Source organism: Crinia signifera, chromosome 8 (assembly GCF_055691185.1).
Source record: "Crinia signifera chromosome 8, ASM5569118v1, whole genome shotgun sequence".
Classification (NCBI taxonomy): Eukaryota; Metazoa; Chordata; class Amphibia; order Anura; family Myobatrachidae; genus Crinia; species Crinia signifera.
In genome coordinates, this window is record NC_139224.1 from 1,096,808 (window position 1) to 1,116,730 (window position 19,923).

The 19,923-nt window shown below is 47.9% G+C and overlaps 1 protein-coding gene across 4 annotated transcripts in view; it reads right to left on the reverse strand.

Annotated features, from left to right (window-relative positions):
• KLHDC8B (kelch domain containing 8B) overlaps nucleotides 1–19,923 on the reverse strand; it is a 244,898-nt gene that overhangs the window by 98,399 nt on the left and 126,576 nt on the right. For all 4 annotated transcript variants that reach the window (XM_083155548.1, XM_083155547.1, XM_083155546.1 and 1 more), the window contains 2 exons: nucleotides 18,349–18,513; nucleotides 8,068–8,292 (listed from right to left, as the gene is read on the reverse strand). In XM_083155548.1, the coding sequence (XP_083011674.1) occupies nucleotides 8,068–8,292; nucleotides 18,349–18,513 (390 nt within the window). The remainder of the gene's footprint in view (nucleotides 1–8,067; nucleotides 8,293–18,348; nucleotides 18,514–19,923) is intronic.

Consider the following 19,923-nt stretch of genomic DNA (forward strand, 5'->3'; position numbering starts at 1 on the left):
CAGCAGCATAACATACCTAACAACACAGCAGCATAACATACCTGACAACACAGCAGCATAACATACCTGACAACACAGCAGCATAACATACCTGACAACACAGCAGCATAACATACCTAACACCACAGCAGCATAACATACCTGACAACACAGCAGCATAACATACCTAACACCACAGCAGCATAACATACCTAACACCACAGCAGCATAACATACCTGACAACACAGCAGCATAACATACCTGACAACACAGCAGCATAACATACCTGACAACACAGCAGCATAACATACCTGACAACACAGCAGCATAACATACCTAACAACACAGCAGCATAACATACCTGACAACACAGCAGCATAACATACCTGACAACACAGCAGCATAACATACCTAACAACACAGCAGCATAACATACCTAACAACACAGCAGCATAACATACCTAACAACACAGCAGCATAACATACCTAACAACACAGCAGCATAACATACCTGACAACACAGCAGCATAACATGCCTAACAACACAGCAGCATAACATACCTAACAACACAGCAGCATAACATACCTAACAACACAGCAGCATAACATACAGTACCTGACAACACAGCAGCATAACATACCTGACAACACAGCAGCATAACATACCTGACAACACAGCAGCATAACATACCTGACAACACAGCAGCATAACATACCTGACAACACAGCAGCATAACATACCTGACAACACAGCAGCATAACATACCTAACAACACAGCAGCATAACATACCTAACAACACAGCAGCATAACATACCTGACAACACAGCAGCATAACATACCTGACAACACAGCAGCATAACATACCTGACAACACAGCAGCATAACATACCTAACAACACAGCAGCATAACATACCTGACAACACAGCAGCATAACATACCTGACAACACAGCAGCATAACATACCTGACAACACAGCAGCATAACATACCTAACAACACAGCAGCATAACATACCTGACAACACAGCAGGATAACATACCTGACAACACAGCAGCATAACATACCTGACAACACAGCAGCATAACATACCTGACAACACAGCAGCATAACATACCTGACAACACAGCAGCATAACATACCTGACAACACAGCAGCATAACATACCTGACAACACAGCAGCATAACATACCTGACACCACAGCAGCATAACATACCTGACACCACAGCAGCATAACATACCTGACACCACAGCAGCATAACATACCTGACACCACAGCAGCATAACATACCTGACAACACAGCAGCATAACATACCTGACAACACAGCAGCATAACATACCTGACAACACAGCAGCATAACATACCTGACAACACAGCAGCATAACATACCTGACAACACAGCAGCATAACATACCTGACAACACAGCAGCATAACATACCTGACAACACAGCAGCATAACATACCTGACAACACAGCAGCATAACATACCTAACAACACAGCAGGATAACATACCTAACAACACAGCAGCATAACATACCTGACAACACAGCAGCATAACATACCTGACAACACAGCAGCATAACATACCTGACAACACAGCAGCATAACATACCTGACAACACAGCAGCATAACATACCTGACACCACAGCAGCATAACATACCTGACACCACAGCAGCATAACATACCTGACACCACAGCAGCATAACATACCTGACAACACAGCAGCATAACATACCTGACAACACAGCAGCATAACATACCTAACAACGTTTTCAATTGAAAAATTGGGAAAGGGGGCATGGTGTATGCAAATGAGGAAGTGACTTATGCAAATTAGTCCGCGCCCCCATTTTCACCCACTGCGCCCCTGAATAGAAGCTGTGCGCATGCGCACAGCGTCTATTCTGTCACATTGGGGGGGGACTCCCAACTGCCCCCCCCCCCCCCCCGCAGCGGAGGGATGCGGGAACGTCCCCAAAAACCGGGAAGTTCCTTCCTATGGCATAATAAGACTGCATAACAAGTGCATACAAAATAAAACTACAGTAGTCTCCACTTAGAGTAGAGTTTATTTTATAGGGAACATGTTAATTAATATACAATATATATATATATTTATATACAGGGGCCCTTCCCACGGGCCCCCCTGTCTTAAATTCTCCAGGCTCCACGAGATCTAATCCAGGCAGGGGGAGCGCTCAGTGCCAGGAGGTGTCCTTGGTAAGAAGGGATGAGCCCCCTGCTGGGGATACACCTGAAATTTATTGGTAATTGACTACAACACCCAACAAACCCTATTGCTTTGAATTTGTATATCCCAGCTTTGAAATTTATTGGTAATTGACTACAACACCCAACAAACCCTATTGCTTTGAATTTGTATATCCCAGCTTTGAAATTTATTGGTAATTGACTACAACACCCAACAAACCCTATTGCTTTGAATTTGTATATCCCAGCTTTGAAATTTATTGGTAATTGACTACAACACCCAACAAACCCTATTGCTTTGAATTTGTATATCCCAGCTTTGAAATTTATTGGTAATTGACTACAACACCCAACAAACCCTATTGCTTTGAATTTGTATATCCCAGCTTTGAAATTTATTGGTAATTGACTACAGCATATTTCCCCTTCTTATTTTAAACTTTGAATTAAGGCAGGAAATCACTGATTCTGTATTGTATAGACTGCCCTCTCACCATTTGCTTACTTAATTGGTGACCTTTTGTTGTTGGAGGAAGGCTAGTGGGGGTGGGGTGATTTTTGTGTGGACATCTGATAGCAGCCCTACTTATAGTGAGTGCTAGGCTGATAAAGCCAAGGCTGATCAGATTCTAAGTGATATTACAATAGTTATATCGAAGCTGGAGTTATACAGGAGTTAACAGAAGGGAAACATCAGACGAACAATGGAGACTATCCTGTCAGCTAACTCTTCTGCTAAGGATCGCATTCATCTACCTGCTTGCTCTGTATACCCTTCTGACTATATCATCCACTCGGGCGTCTGGACCACCTTGCTCCATTATTGCTACAAAGATCATCTGCTGCTCCCTGAAACATGTGAAATATAATTTTATTGACCTTACCACTGTCTTAATACTGCCTTGTATGCCACTGTAGTATTATCTTAAATTTTATTCCTGTTATCCCGCACCGTGTGTTGCGCCTCTGCTGTGCATAGCCTGACAGCAGCGGCATACACTGTGTGCTCCATGTCCGTGTCCCCCATCAGGATACATCTAGCATATATCTGTACGTGTCCTATATCTGTACTGTTTTACCTGTTTACCTGTCTACCCATCTGGCTGGTGCAATCACCATGTGGCGCCGCTGAATGGCTGCCTGGGTGCTGCATAGCTCAGTAAATATATGTTCCCCATGTCCATGTTCCCCATCAGGATACATCTAGTATATATATATATCAGTACTGTTACTGGCTACCTATCTGGCTGGTGCAATCACCATGTGGCGCCGCTGATTGGCTGCCTGGGTGCTGCATAGCTCAGTAAATATATGTGTCCGTGTCGCTCAATAGAGTACATCTAGTATATATCTGTATGTGTCCTATATCTGTACTGTCTTACCTGTCTACCCTTCTGGCTGGTGCAATCACCATGTGGCGCCGACGAATGGCTGCCTGGGTGCTGTACAGCTCAGTAAATATGTTGTCCATGTCCCTCATTAGAATGCATCTAGTGCATATCTGTATGTGTGATGTATATCTGTACTGCCATTGTTGCCCGTTTTGACAACCCTTTGTATTACAGTATGTGCATTATTTTTAATGTCTGTAAAGCGCCTTGAGTCCTGTTGGAGAAAGCGCGCTATATAAATAAAACTTACTTACTTACTTACTTACTATTGCAGGTATTAGAGCCAACTTTGGACTGCTACCAATCGCAGCCTGGACTGGCAGTCCCAGAGGGAGGAGACACCTCCCATTTAATATCATAGGCTAACGTGTGTGTGTGTGTGTGTGTGTGTGTGTGTGTGTGTGTGTGTGTGTGGGGGGGGGGGTGGGGGGGGGGGGGGCGGACACTTCTAATTGCTCAGGATACAGCCTCCTGGCCATCAGCAAAAGAAAAGGCCCCGCACTAATTTGCAAGAGAATTGTTCTCTACTTGCACATCCATACACAATTCCCAAACCATTTAATAGTGTTTGCAGTTGCCGCAGACCCTCCTCATAAACGCCTGGGCACGTCTGCATTTTTTCATACACTCCCAGAAAATGGCCGGTTACCACCTCTAATCACTGCGTTTTACGATCCATGTGCATTTTATTTGCTGATCGCTCACGTGCATGCACGATGCATATGACACACACATGTGCAGTCATTCCATAGTTGCTCCATTTAAAATTCTCTAATTATTTGGAAACTTCTCTCTATAACCTCATGTGTTCCCTTTGCATACAGAAAATAACCCCCAGATAAGGGAGTACCAATGTTTTATCCGTTAAGACGAGCTGGGAAATAGCTCATGGTATTAGAAGTCACTGCCCCTTAAACACTAGAAAGGTTCCTGCAGCTACATAAAGCCACCCAAAATCTCTATGGTTACAGCATTATCCCCATACTGTTATACAGGGTTACATTGTTCATCTCCATCCAGATGACATTTTGACTATATAGTCAAAATCTCATGCACATTGTACAAGTGTGTACACACCATTCACTGCAATATAGATCTCACTTTGAAGTAAAACCCCACCCAAATCTAACTCTCTCTGCACAAGTTACATCTGCCCCACCCGCAGTGCACATGGTTTTGTCCATCTAAGAAGGAATTTGTCAGAAAGAGTGAACCAGAATAACCCCCAATGTAACAGAGCCGCATCAGTGTTCCTGACAATTGATGTTCTGCTCTCGAGGAAGGGGGCCCCTATCAAGATTCTACCTCCTTTATTCTGCCCTAAACCTTGTGCACAGAACAATAATAGTACTCGAGTTCCCCAAAGGTTACATTCCTGACGTTTATTATTGTTATTATTTATCATTCAGCCTTGTACAAATAGTCGGACGCACAGCACCAGTTTGGGGTACTTCAGCTGCCTATTGTTATATAATACTAATGAGAGATTTGCATTAAAGTTGAATTTCTTGCACTAAGATTTGTACCAAAGTATTTTCTTGACACTGTATTCTTCCCTACAACAAATAAAACGGAAGTAGTTGTATATTGTGGTCCGTCTTGTCGGCCCAGAAGGTTTCTCCCAACCACAGAGAGCAAAGAACCTGGGTGATTCTTTCTACGGTGTATCCGGAACAGAGGTAACCTGACAATACCCCTGCCCAATACACTACAAATGCATGCTGGAATGTGTAGTTTACCAAAAGCTGGAGCTTATTGCTATAGGAGCATTAAATATCTATTTGCCAACTTTTAAAATCTCCTGTCTTCTGGGAGAAGCCTGAAGAGGAGATGCAGCCAGTCAGTTCAGGGGGTGGGACCAGAAGCATGTCTCATTAAGCCCCACCCCCCTCAGCAGTAAAATGCCACAATTCGTGGCTGTGTACAAGGGGCGGGGCTAAAATTATGAAATTTTATGTCATTTATCAATGCCTTATCAATCTTATAATAATAATAATAATATAATAATCCCTGTTTTATCCTTGTATCCTGCTTGCTTCACTAGGAATTGAATAAGAGAATAAGATATTATTGAATATTAACACATCGGAATCTCATTTCAGATGCTAAATTGTGATAAACAATTCCAAGATCATTAACACGGAAACAAACAGTTCCAATGACAGAATTATAGCAAAATACCAGATTTCTTGATATGCGATAATCACTATCAGAGTGTGGCAAGGAACACCCCAGGGAGGAGGAAATCAGTAAAACATTTCAAAGGGGACAATTGGTCAGATAATTAGCCTATCTGTCTGATTTTCAAAGCAAATCTCCCTCTAGGATAAATAGATAAATGAGGGTTTATCCAGACAGAAGGATATAATCAACAGGTGTCATTGCTCCCAATTAGCAAGGAGGTGTATCTCAATGGATTTACACATACTGTAATACGGTACCATACCCTCCAACATGACCCATTCCATGAGGTACAAAATGCACGATTTCTGGACTTCTTTCTTAATTGATAATTGCAGTCACCTGTGCTGAACTAGTTCAGTGATAATAACAGTGTTCCAGCAAAGGCGAAGGCCAGAAGCAGAGCATTGTGTACCTAATGGAATGGGTCATGTTGGAGGGTGTGCAGTAGTCTGTGCGCTCATCAAACACAGTATGAACCTTCAAAGCACAATAATACATAGTGCATGATAGACTTGGAGCAAAATGACATGCGGTGTGTGAACCGCCAGCAACCGCTGTGCAGGGGGCTGCAGTGATTGCGTAGCTTCTGGCTTATTAATACCATTGAAGCATCAATTTTCAAAAGCAAATCTGCGGGAGGTTTTTAAATGTGGAATTGGTGGTGGGGACATTTATCATATCCCATGTTTTAAATGCACGGAAGACACCGCACTGCTTGTCTATCATCATTTATAAGCCGGCCCCTAATCCTGTGAACCAATGAGCTCACAGGAGTCGGGGGCGGCTGCTGATCCCTAGGTAAGGCCATCAGCACCTATATCACATATATGTTCATATGTGCTAAACGCCCCCTAAATACAGGTGCAATTTGTGTGCAGGCGCAGTACATCTATTTACACCAAGATGCATCAACAAATTATAAAGAAATCACCTATTTTACCTTAAACAGGGTGATCCATGAAGGAAGGCACTGCAGACCTCATAGATCACAGCACTGCCCCCCTTCCCATGAGGATCCTCCTGCCAACATCTAGTCCTTCAATGCTGCCTTGAGCCGCCGGCAGACTCTAAGTCCTGAGCAGTGTAACTGCATTTGTCTTGGGACTCATTAGTGTAGCCCAGGACAATGTAACATGGGTTATAGTCAGCCACTAGAATCTAGCGGCCTCCAGCATTATTGCTATAGAGTTTATCCCCATTCTTCCTGGTGTCTCAGAACTTCGGAAAAATCAATGACTCTTGTCAGCTCACTTTGTCATCCTGGCACTTAAGCTGTCCGCTCTAGGAGCTGCTGGCGGGGCAACAGAACTGTCTGCTTAATGCAACATCAGATGTTTGTGCTGTCCCTGAGGGTCCGGGACGAGAGAGTGTCGGAGGAGGTGGCCTTAATGCAGGATGCTGACTATTGTCACAGCATAGGAACGTTTCACCCCAGCTGGCCGCAGATACTACCGCAGAAATAGCGGAAGCCTCTAGATGTCCTCAGACAGGAACAAGTATGGCCGCTAAGAACAAGGGGATGGCAGAGGTTATTCATTCCAAATTCGGCCCCGTTTTGATGGTGGGGGGTCTGCGCATACGTGTATATGTGCATATGCAGCCCCCCTTGTGCGAGTATCACACGTGGGTAGGGAGGGGGCGCGCACAGGGCGGCAATAGGGAAATACCCAGCGTTCTATGGCTGTTCCCCTGCGGGCCGAGGCCTGCCCAGGGATGGGCGGCTGACGTTATATGGACGACCGCTGCTTAGCGAGCCTTGCTGAATCAGACCTTTCATACTTGTCTACCTTTGAGATCTCCTCTCCAGAAGAGGCAGAGGGGAAACTCATACCCCTTTTACATTCGCAAGCCAGGTGCCACCTGGGAATTTGTTCCCGGCTTGCAACCAATGGCACCTTTACAGTGCAGTGAACGGGACTAGGGTCATGGCTAGGGTGGCCAATCCCGGGATAGGGATCCGCGGGATCCCGGGATTTGGCCCCCAAAACGCCGGGATTTCAATCCCGGGATTGGAGTCTCCAATCCCGGGATTTCGGGATTAGACTGCGCATGCTGTCTGCTTCCGTCCTGTCCCAGGACCCGCCCTCCCAGCAGCTGACCTGTCGGCACACCTGCCCACCAGCGGACCTGCCCGGGCTCCATTACCGCGGCTCGCCCACCCACCCGGCTGCACCACGCATCTGTAAGTAAATATGCGGGGCGGCCGAGGCGGATTTTTAATAGTAGGGAAGCCAATCCCGGGAATCCCATTGGTGACAACATTGACAGAGGACATGAAGGCCCCGTGGCACTCACCTTGCTCAGAGTCAAACATCTCCACCGTGTTAACAAAGTGAGGCCGTGAGTAGAAGTTATGGGGTCCAGGCTGCTGTAAGCCACCAAGACTGAAGAACGACGTCTCTGTCATGGCGCAGCTGGCAAAGGCACGCCGACTTGGGATGCTTGGATATCGAGTCCAGCTCTTTACCTCTAGGTCCAAGGCTTCGAAGGCTGTTACCGGAAGCTTACCCTGCCTGCCCCCTGCCAAGACAAGAGACACATGTTAGATACCAGTCAATCACTTGCAGAAGGAAGCTAGTGAACAATCCATTCCACCCACTGAGCAATATGTGTCAATGTGTTTCACAGCCGGCTAATGTACATAAAGGAGGAGAATAATATAAATTACAGTGTGAGAAAGCAAAAATGTTTCCTCCAAACGTGTCCTAGTACAGAGAAGGGTTTAGTGTCTATCGCCAGGGCTGCTTAGAGCTGAACAGGGCCTGGGTACTGAGATGGGCGATGCCTAATCCTGGAGGTGTCGCCTTATTCCTTAACATAAAAACACCGTAAAACACCATGGTAAAGCAGTTTTCTAGGTCTACATTCATATGGTCGACCACTAATGGTCAACATTCATAAGGTCGACAGGGTCCAAAGGTCGACCGTAAAAGGGTTGACAGGGTCCAAAGGTTGACATTCAAATGGTTGACAGGGCAAATGGTCTACAGTGAAAAGGTCGACATAGTCAAAAGGTCGACATTATTTTTTTCATGTTTTGTGTCTGTCGACATAGGTCGACATGGACACTGTCTAAGTGTGCCACGTCCCTCGCCATGCTTCGGACTCGGTGCCTCGATGCGCTCGGCACGCTATTATATTCTCCCTCCACGCCATAGTGCATGGTAGGGTATGAAAACTGCCTGTCGGCACATGTTGGCTCAAAATTTTGTTAAAAAAAGGCATGTCAACCCTTTTTCAAGTCGACATTTTACATGTCGATCTTTTGACCATGTCGACCTTTTGGCTGTCAACCGACTGACCCTGTCGACCTATTGACTCGACTTTTGGACCCTGTCAGCCTTCTGACTGTCAACCTTTTGACCCTGTCAACCAACAGTGGTCGACCTAGAGTCAATCTATCATGATACCAAATGACGGACACTTGTATGTTATTATAACAATATAAACTAAAATATTGGAGGAGTCAGGAAAAGAAAGGGGCGTGAGACCAGTGGCGTAGCTAGAAATCCCCCCCCCCCCCCCCCCAAGAAGGGGTGAGGCGATGGACTATGGGCGCTGCTGGCTGAGCTGACAGGCAACCCAGGCAGCATTGAGCGCTGAGATGGTCCCGCTTATCTAATATCTAATGAGCGGGGACCCACCCTGTGCATATGTAATGAGCGGGACCCACCCCGTGCATATGTAATGAGCGGGACCCACCCCGTGCATATGTAATGAGCGGGACCCCACCCCATGCATATGTAATGAGTGGGACCCCACCCCGTGCATATGTAATGAGCGGGACCCACCCTGTGCATATGTAATGAGCGGGACCCCACCCCGTGCATATGTAATGAGCGGGACCCCTTCCCGTGCATATATGAGCGGGACCCATCCCGTGCATATGTAATGAGCGGGACCCATCCCGTGCATATGTAATGAGCGGGACCCGCTCATTCAATATGCACTGCGTTCCTGCTCATTAGATATGTACAGGCCGGGATCTGCTCAGCGCTCACTGCTGCCTGGGTCGCCTGTCAGCTCAGCCACCGGCGCCCACTACAGACCCTGCTGGCGCCGCGGAGTCTACCACACATGTCGCTACCCTACTGCATAAGTCTATCATCAGTAATAAATTGTCCCTAATAATTAAAAGCCTAAATTAGTCCTGGGCCAGCAGTCAGTAGCTGAGCCACCTGGAAGCCTGTCTCAGCTGCTCCACATCCCAGTGCTATTGTGTATATATGTTCAATAGTGCCGGTTATTTACAACAGGTCGTACTTGCAAATAACATGCCCTCCAAGGTGGGTGTGGTATAGAAGTCCAACAGTCGGGTAAATGCCGATGGGGATCCCAACTGTCGGGACCCCGTCCAGCACCCCTCCAAGTTCACATTGAATGCTTACTTCATTTTTCTATCGACCAGATACTTACTGTATATCACATAGGGATCATCTACATTACAAGTAACATTAGTGGAGCGCAATACAAATACTGCTAAAATAGTTTTGTCATTATTAAGCTGTCACAGCGGCGCGGCTCCGGGAAAGATAGAATCTTATATCCCAGCTATCCCATAAACATGGATGAGGTCTTTTATTCTCAGCCTGTTTTCCCTATAGGAAATCTCTGGGTCGCTGATGCCTGCAATTTATCATGTTTACCTAGGAGACTGCTTCGTTTTGACTTGAACCTTTTACACTTTAATTGGATGGAGCTTTGCTGTATGGCCCCCGAATCCTCTGTGGGACTAGAGGGTGAAATCGGTCTTCGTTGCATGGTGAGACGTAGGAGAAATTGGAAGCAAACAGCAATTAGGCCGGGTCTGCGGTAAAGTGATGCAGCCTTGTGTCTGGGCTTATAACAGGGAGCAGTTATGCATCTAGGCTAGATATATATATATATATCACAGCTGTCAGGGCTGCACAATAACTCTCTGAAGTCATTAGACCCATTAATACCAGCGCAGGGCTGAACCTGCACCACCTTTCAGCACTGATTACTTTCATGATCCGATAGCACACTTTGATCTATCCATAATTATACATTGGGATGAACTCCCATAGGGTGCAATAGCACAGAGAACAAAGAGCACGTACAGTAACCGCCGTGTTTTGTTTGTTTGTTTATTGTTTTTCTTAGTTGTTTCAAAGTCAGTTTAACTACATTTATGTGTACAAAGAAATTAGAACAAAGAAAAGGTTTATTTTGACATTAACAATTGTGTCATTGCATACTTTGTATTAATGGGAAGTGGTCGAAAGGTCCGCAGCAGGCATGCCCAAACTATGGCCCTACAGCGGTTGTGAAACTACAAGTCCCATCATGCATTGCCACAGTTTTGCTTCTAGGGAATGCTAAAACTATGGCAAGGCATGCTGGGATATGTAGTTTCACAACAGCTGGAGGACCATAGTTTGGACATGCCTGGTCTACAGTATTCTAGACAGCCAGTCCATAGGTTGACATGCAATATGCATTATGCCGACATAGCGAAAAGGTTGACATGAAAAGTCAACATGTGTTTTGCACAGTTTTTCCCCCATTTTTTTTTTACTTTTTCACACTTTACAAACCACGTGGATTACAAATGGGAACAGTAAAAGTCCCGAAGCATGGTGAGCTATGGGAGGATACCTGTTACCCTAATCGGGGGTCCATGTCGACAGGGGTATGGGCAGGGTTGCCTACCTGACCCTCTCCTCAGGGACACAATGCTCTGTTCCTGGGCTTCCCTGGTAATGTATGATTGCCAGCACCTGTGGTGACACCTTTCTTATCAGTTACCTAGCTCCCCACAGGTGCTGGCAATCATACATTATCCATACCTCCCAGCATGCCCCTCTCCAGGAGGACTCAATGCTCTGTTCCTGGGCTTCCCTGGTAATGTATGATTGCCAGCACCTGTGGTGACACCTTTCTTATCAGTTACCTAGCTCCCCACAGGTGCTGGCAATCATACATTATCCATACCTCCCAGCATGCCCCTCTCCAGGAGGACACAATGCTCTGTTCTTGGGCTTCCCTGGTAATGTATGATTGCCAGCACCTGTGGTGACACCTTTCTTATCAGTTACCTAGCTCCCCACAGGTGCTGGCAATCCTACATTATCCATACCTCCCAGCATGCCCCTCTCCAGGAGGACACAGTGCTCTGTTCCTGGGCTTCCCTGGTAATGTAGGATTGCCAGCACCTGTGGTGACACCTTTCTTATCAGTTACCTAGCTCCCCACAGGTGCTGGCAATCATACATTATCCATACCTCCCAGCATGCCCCTCTCCAGGAGGACACAATGCTCTGCTCCTGGGCTTCCCTGGTAATGTAGGATTGCCAGCACCTGTGGTCACACCTTTCTTATCAGTTACCTGGCTCCCCACAGGTGCTGGCAATCATACATTATCCATACCTCCCAGCATGCCCCTCTCCAGGAGGACACAATGCTCTGTTCCTGGGCTTCCCTGGTAATGTATGATTGCCAGCACCTGTAGTGACACCTTTCTTATCAGTTACCTAGCTCCCCACAGGTGCTGGCAATCATACATTATCCATACCTCCCAGCATGCCCCTCTCCAGGACGACACAATGCTCTGTTCTTGGGCTTCCCTGGTAATGTATGATTGCCAGCACCTGTGGTGACACCTTTCTTATCAGTTACCTAGCTCCCCACAGGTGCTGGCAATCCTACATTATCCATACCTCCCAGCATGCCCCTCTCCAGGAGGACACAGTGCTCTGTTCCTGGGCTTCCCTGGTAATGTAGGATTGCCAGCACCTGTGGTGACACCTTTCTTATCAGTTACCTAGCTCCCCACAGGTGCTGGCAATCATACATTATCCATACCTCACAGCATGCCCCTCTCCAGGAGGACACAATGCTCTGCTCCTGGGCTTCCCTGGTAATGTAGGATTGCCAGCACCTGTGGTCACACCTTTCTTATCAGTTACCTGGCTCCCCACAGGTGCTGGCAATCATACATTATCCATACCTCCCAGCATGCCCCTCTCCAGGAGGACACAATGCTCTGCTCCTGGGCTTCCCTGGTAATGTATGATTGCCAGCACCTGTAGTGACACCTTTCTTATCAGTTACCTAGCTCCCCACAGGTGCTGGCAATCATACATTATCCATACCTCCCAGCATGCCCCTCTCCAGGACGACACAATGCTCTGTTCCTGGGCTTCCCTGGTAATGTATGATTGCCAGCACCTGTGGTGACACCTTTCTTATCAGTTGCCTAGCTCCCCACAGGTGCTGGCAATCCTACATTATCCATACCTCCCAGCATGCCCCTCTCCAGGAGGACACAGTGCTCTGTTCCTGGGCTTCCCTGGTAATGTAGGATTGCCAGCACCTGTGGTGACACCTTTCTTATCAGTTACCTAGCTCCCCACAGGTGCTGGCAATCATACATTATCCATACCTCCCAGCATGCCCCTCTCCAGGAGGACACAGTGCTCTGTTCCTGGGCTTCCCTGGTAATGTATGACTGCCAGCACCTGTGGTGACACCTTTCTTATCAGTTACCTAGCTCCCCACAGGTGCTGGCAATCATACATTATCCATACCTCCCAGCATGCCCCTCTCCAGGACGACACAATGCTCTGTTCCTGGGCTTCCCTGGTAATGTATGATTGCCAGCACCTGTGGTGACACCTTTCTTATCAGTTACCCAGCTCCGCACATGTGCTGGCAATCATACATTATCCATACCTCCCAGCATGCCCCTCTCCAGGAGGACACAATGCTCTGTTCCTGGGCTTCCCTGGTAATGTATGATTGCCAGCACCTGTGGTGACACCTTTCTTATCAGTTACCTAGCTCCCCACAGGTGCTGGCAATCATACATTATCCATACCTCCCAGCATGCCCCTCTCCAGGAGGACACAATGCTCTGCTCCTGGGCTTCCCTGGTAATGTAGGATTGCCAGCACCTGTGGTCACACCATTCTTATCAGTTACCTGGCTCCCCACAGGTGCTGGCAATCATACATTATCCATACCTCCCAGCATGCCCCTCTCCAGGAGGACACAATGCTCTGCTCCTGGGCTTCCCTGGTAATGTATGATTGCCAGCACCTGTAGTGACACCTTTCTTATCAGTTACCTAGCTCCCCACAGGTGCTGGCAATCATACATTATCCATACCTCCCAGCATGCCCCTCTCCAGGACGACACAATGCTCTGTTCCTGGGCTTCCCTGGTAATGTATGATTGCCAGCACCTGTGGTGACACCTTTCTTATCAGTTACCTAGCTCCCCACAGGTGCTGGCAATCCTACATTATCCATACCTCCCAGCATGCCCCTCTCCAGGAGGACACAGTGCTCTGTTCCTGGGCTTCCCTGGTAATGTAGGATTGCCAGCACCTGTGGTGACACCTTTCTTATCAGTTACCTAGCTCCCCACAGGTGCTGGCAATCATACATCATCCATACCTCCCAGCATGCCCCTCTCCAGGACGACACAATGCTCTGTTCCTGGGCTTCCCTGGTAATGTATGATTGCCAGCACCTGTGGTGACACCTTTCTTATCAGTTACCTAGCTCCCCACAGGTGCTGCTAATCATACATTATCCTTACCTCCCAGCATGCCCCTCTCCAGGAGGACACAATGCTCTGTTCCTGGGCTTCCCTGGTAATGTATGATTGCCAGCACCTGTGGTGACACCTTTCTTATCAGTTACCTAGCTCCCCACAGGTGCTGCTAATCATACATTATCCTTACCTCCCAGCATGCCCCTCTCCAGGAGGACACAATGCTCTGTTCCTGGGCTTCCCTGGTAATGTATGATTGCCAGCACCTGTGGTGACACCTTCCTTATCAGTTACCTAGCTCCCCACAGGTACTGGCAATCCTACATTATCCATACCTCCCAGCATGCCCCTCTCCAGGAGGACTCAATGCTCTGTTCCTGGGCTTCCCTGGTAATGTATGATTGCCAGCACCTGTGGTGACACCTTTCTTATCAGTTACCTAGCTCCCCACAGGTGCTGCTAATCATACATTATCCTTACCTCCCAGCATGCCCCTCTCCAGGAGGACACAATGCTCTGTTCCTGGGCTTCCCTGGTAATGTATGATTGCCAGCACCTGTGGTGACACCTTTCTTATCAGTTACCTAGCTCCCCACAGGTGCTGCTAATCATACATTATCCTTACCTCCCAGCATGCTCCTCTCCAGGAGGACACAATGCTCTGTTCCTGGGCTTCCCTGGTAATGTATGATTGCCAGCACCTGTGGTGACACCTTCCTTATCAGTTACCTAGCTCCCCACAGGTACTGGCAATCCTACATTATCCATACCTCCCAGCATGCCCCTCTCCAGGAGGACTCAATGCTCTGTTCCTGGGCTTCCCTGGTAATGTATGATTGCCAGCAGCTGTGGTGACACCTTTCTTATCAGTTACCTAGCTCCTCACAGGTGCTGGCAATCATACATTATCCATACCTCCCAGCATGCCCCTCTCCAGGAGGACACAATGCTCTGCTCCTGGGCTTCCCTGGTAATGTATGATTGCCAGCACCTGTGGTGACACCTTTCTTATCAGTTACCTAGCTCCCCACAGGTGCTGGCAATCATAAATTATCCATACCTCCCAGCATGCCCCTCTCCAGGAGGACACAATGCTCTGTTCCTGGGCTTCCCTGGTAATGTATGATTGGCATCACCTGTGGTGACACCTTTCTTATCAGTTACCTAGCTCCCACAGGTGCTGGCAATCCTACATTATCCATACCTCCCAGCATGCCCCTCTCCAGGAGGACACAATGCTCTGCTCCTGGGCTTCCCTGGTAATGTAGGATTGCCAGCACCTGTGGCGACACCTTTCTTATCAATTACACTGGTCAGCACTCTTTAAATAGTCCTTTATTTTTGAGTCTCTTTAGGCTGGTTTCACACACTCCGGCTACTGCCGGACGGTGAAATCCCGCACGGCCAGGGAGCTGTGCCGCACACACTAGTTTATCATGGAGGGGATGGCCACAGCCCGGCAGCCGTCCCTTCCAGTGGCGGGATCCGGCTGCAAGCGTGCGGCCGGGCCGTGGCCGTCCCGTGTGAATGGACACAATAGTGTCCATTCACAACTAATGTGTGGGGCGCGGGATTTCACTGTCCGGCAGGAGCCGGAGTGTGTGAAACCAGCCTCAGGGTACTTTGAGGGTGCTGATTCTGAATCTGACATTAGTTTTTCCAGATTGGCTCTATTTGTTTTAGATAATTGGGTACCCAATGAAGTACAGTAAAGGCCCCCATACACTAGGGCGACTTGTCCTTAGGACAAGTCGCCCCCGACTTCCCCCTGAGCTTCCCCGGCTGCTCCCCGGGGGAGCTTGATTAGATTGGCACTTGATGTGCCATTTTTTACATGTGATAAATCGTTTCGATTTATCACATGTAAAAAACCCGGGGAGCAGGGGGGGGGCTACAGAGGTGGGAGCTGGTGGGAGTAGGGGGGCTGGGGACGCTGCGGGGGACACGTCTGTGTCCCCCGCTGCTGGGGACGCTGCGGGGGACACAGACGCTGCGGGGGACACAGGCGGCATAGAGCCGGGCAGGGGGAGCCGGCGGGAGCTGTCAGTGCTAGAAAAAAAAAGCCTATACAATGAATGGGCAGCCTGTGATTGGCTGAGCGCTCTCTCAGCCAATTGCTGACTGGCTGAGAGAGCGCTCAGCCAATCACAGGCCGCACATGCATTGTATGGGCTTTTTTTTTTTATTCAATACTGACAGCTCCCGCCGGCTCCCCCTGCCCGGCTCTATGCCGCCTGTGTCCCCCGCAGCGTCCCCAGCCCCCCCTGCTCCCTCTACCGCCTCGCCGCCCCACTAGGTCCGAAGTCGGGTGGTCGGACGTGCAGCAGGTCCGACCACCCGACGCAGATCCGATGCGCACGGGACTGCGCATCGGATCTGAGGGGACATCAAAACTAGCCGATTTTGGTCCGATTTCGGCCAGAACTCTTCAAATGAAACTCAATATACTCATAATGAATATCACTGGCCAACAAAAAAAATGTTTTTCTATAGTCAAGGATATTTTAACGAATTAAGGGTAATTTGAGGGTACTGATTCCAAATATGCCATTAGTTTTCCCATATTGTCTCTAGTTTTTGAGATATTGCATATACCCTGAAATTGAACATTCCCCATAAACGCTTTAGATCAGGCACATCCAACCTGCAGCCCTCCAGCTGTTGTGAAACTACACATCCCAGAAGGTCTTACCACAGTTTTGCTATTAGGGAATGCTAAAACTATGGCAAGGCATGCTGGGATGTGTAGTTTCACAACAGCTGGAGGGCCGCAGGTTGGACAAGCCTGCTTTAGACCTTCTTGTCTTAGCAGACGTGTTTTGATCTTCATAGTGTTCTTACTTAATCTGGAACTTTTAGTTATGAGCACAACAGTCCACGTTCCTCACAGTCACTTGGACAGATCGCAGTTCATTTAGGCGACTATAGTGAGGAGCAAGGCGAGAGATTTCACCAATGTGGAGGAAAGGTACCGGGGTAGATGGGACAGGAATGTGATGGCGGGCAGCTACTGTTGGGGTCTCACTCTTATCAAAGAAAATCATACAAGCGTTAATAAATGTCAACTGTTTACCATGTTTATATGTTGTTTCATTAAATAAATATATGGATTTAATGGCTATTATATATTGTGTCCCCCCCCCGTCCCCCCCATCCCGTCCGTCCCCCCCGTCCCCCCCGTATGAAATATCGCCTGTTGGCACTTGGCTCAAACAAAGAAGTGAAAAACTGATGTTGACCTTTTTACTGTTGACCTTGCTATTGTTGACCTAATGCATGTGTCGACCTTCCAACCATGTTGACCTTAGACATGTCAACCTTTTGTCTGTGTCGATCTATTGCATGTCGCCCTTTTGGTGGTTAAACCACATTTTAGGGTTATTTATAAAATAATACTTGTGGGATGATCTTGTGTCCACTAGGCCACATCCTGTGTTGTGCCATTTGGGGGCATCACGCCCATGTGCAAGTATCTGCTCTGGCATCTGCCGGGCCGCCCCCTTTCCTGGCACTGAATGGACCATGCCGGGCTGCCCCCTTTCCTGGCACTGAATGGACCATGCCGGGCTGCCCCCTTTCCTGGCACTGAATGGACCATGCCGGGCTGCCCCCTTTCCTGGCACTGAATGGACCATGCCGGGCTGCCCCCTTTCCTGGCACTGAATGGACCATGCCGGGCTGCCCCCTTTCCTGGCACTGAATGGACCATGCCGACTCGCATCCTTTCTTACATCCAGTCAATACAACATTTCGTACCAATATAAAGGAACATGTCTAAAACTAGTTCATTAATAACTCAGCCCCATGAACTCATTGTATTGCACATTTATAGCAATTGTCCATTTGTGGAAGACAAGATAAAACCTGTTCCGTTGCTGCGGTTACGTGTACCCAACGCACAGAGCAGAGCTGTGCAGTATCCAAGGGCAACTAAGGGCTTCCTTGGCAAACAACCACTGACGAGTGAAATAATATTAGTAACACTGTGTTAACATAAATGAAGTCTTAAAGATAATTATTCAAACTCATGAAAGAAACAGAAGTGTCCCAACTTACCTAAGACATAGAGTCTGTTTCCTCGTAGGTAAGTGGAGGCGCCATAACGAGGGGTGGGCATGGGAGGGAGCTGCTGCCAGATATCTCTTGTAGGTTCATATACTCTGACCAAGGCTTGGGGGGAGGTGTCTGCGCCCATTCCTCCGAGTGCATAAATCTTCCCTTCTGTAAGAGAGTGAGACTGTGAGAAGTTCCAGGTCACATACACTCTGTGCTATAAAGATATGGATGCTTGGATACTGGGTACAGCTGCCAGGAGGGTGGGACTGGCCCACCGTGGTACAGGTCACCACTGCCTGGAAGCCCCACCTCCTCCTCTACATATCAGGTTCCAGACTGTGCTTTTGAATGATACATTATATATATTTTACCTTATGGTAAAATATATATAATGTATCATTATACATTATAGGGTTTCCTACCCTCTTGGAATGGCCCTGCCCCCTGCTCAAAGACATGCAAATCGCGGCGGTACTTGCTGTACTGGGGCGGGGCTTGATTATGGCTAGATTAATCTCGCCCCTTAAGGTGCTGCTGTAGTCTGCAAGCCTGCCTTATACTGCTCAGGACTATAGTGTATTTGCTAGAGTGTTAGACTGTTATTAATCTGGTTCATTATCCTGCATGCACTACAGTATATATTATATAATATATCCACCAATCAGAGTGTAGCATTCTCAGCCTGCCTCCAGCCCTGCAGCCAAACAGTGTAAAGCTGTCAGCTTGCTGATTGGTGGATGGCTGGAGTTACCCACCAATCAGAGTGCAGCATTCTCAGCCTGCCTCCAGCCCTGCAGCCAAACAGTGTAAAGCTGTCAGCTTGCTGATTGGCTGGAGTTACCCACCAATCAGAGTGCAGGATTCTCAGCCTGCCTCCAGCCTCGCAGCCAAACAGTGTAAAGCTGTCAGCTTGCTGATTGGCTGGAGCTATCTACCAATCATAGTGCAGCATTCTCAGCCTGCCTCCAGCCTCGCAGCCAAACAGTGTAAGGCAGTCCGCTTGCTGATTGGTGGATGGCTGGAGTTACCGACCAATCAGAGTGCAGCATTCTCAGCCTGCCTCCAGCCTCGCAGCCAAACAGTGTAAAGCTGTCAGCTTGCTGATTGGCTGGAGCTATCTACCAATCATAGTGCAGCATTCTCAGCCTGCCTCCAGCCTCGCAGCCAAACAGTGTAAGGCAGTCCGCTTGCTGATTGGTGGATGGCTGGAGTTACCGACCAATCATAGTGCAGGATTCTCAGCCTGCCTCCAACCTCGCAGCCAAACAGTGTAAAGCTGTCCGCTTGCTGATTGGTGGATGGCTGGAGCTATCCACCAATCATAGTGCTGACAGCCAGTCACTGTATGGAAGTAGAGACAGCACAGGAAGTGGTTATAGGCTACTGCAGCAAGTTCTAATCATCTGAAATACAATGTAAGAATCTGCTTGGCTAGAAAAAGATCCTTTCACTGTAATTATAAAAACGATGGCAGCAAATGTAATCAGTGTTTTCTGCACCGTTAGCTATAAATCACATGAATACATCTGTGGGTTCTCAGCTCATCCAGAGAGTCACACTCCAGTTAACCCGGCT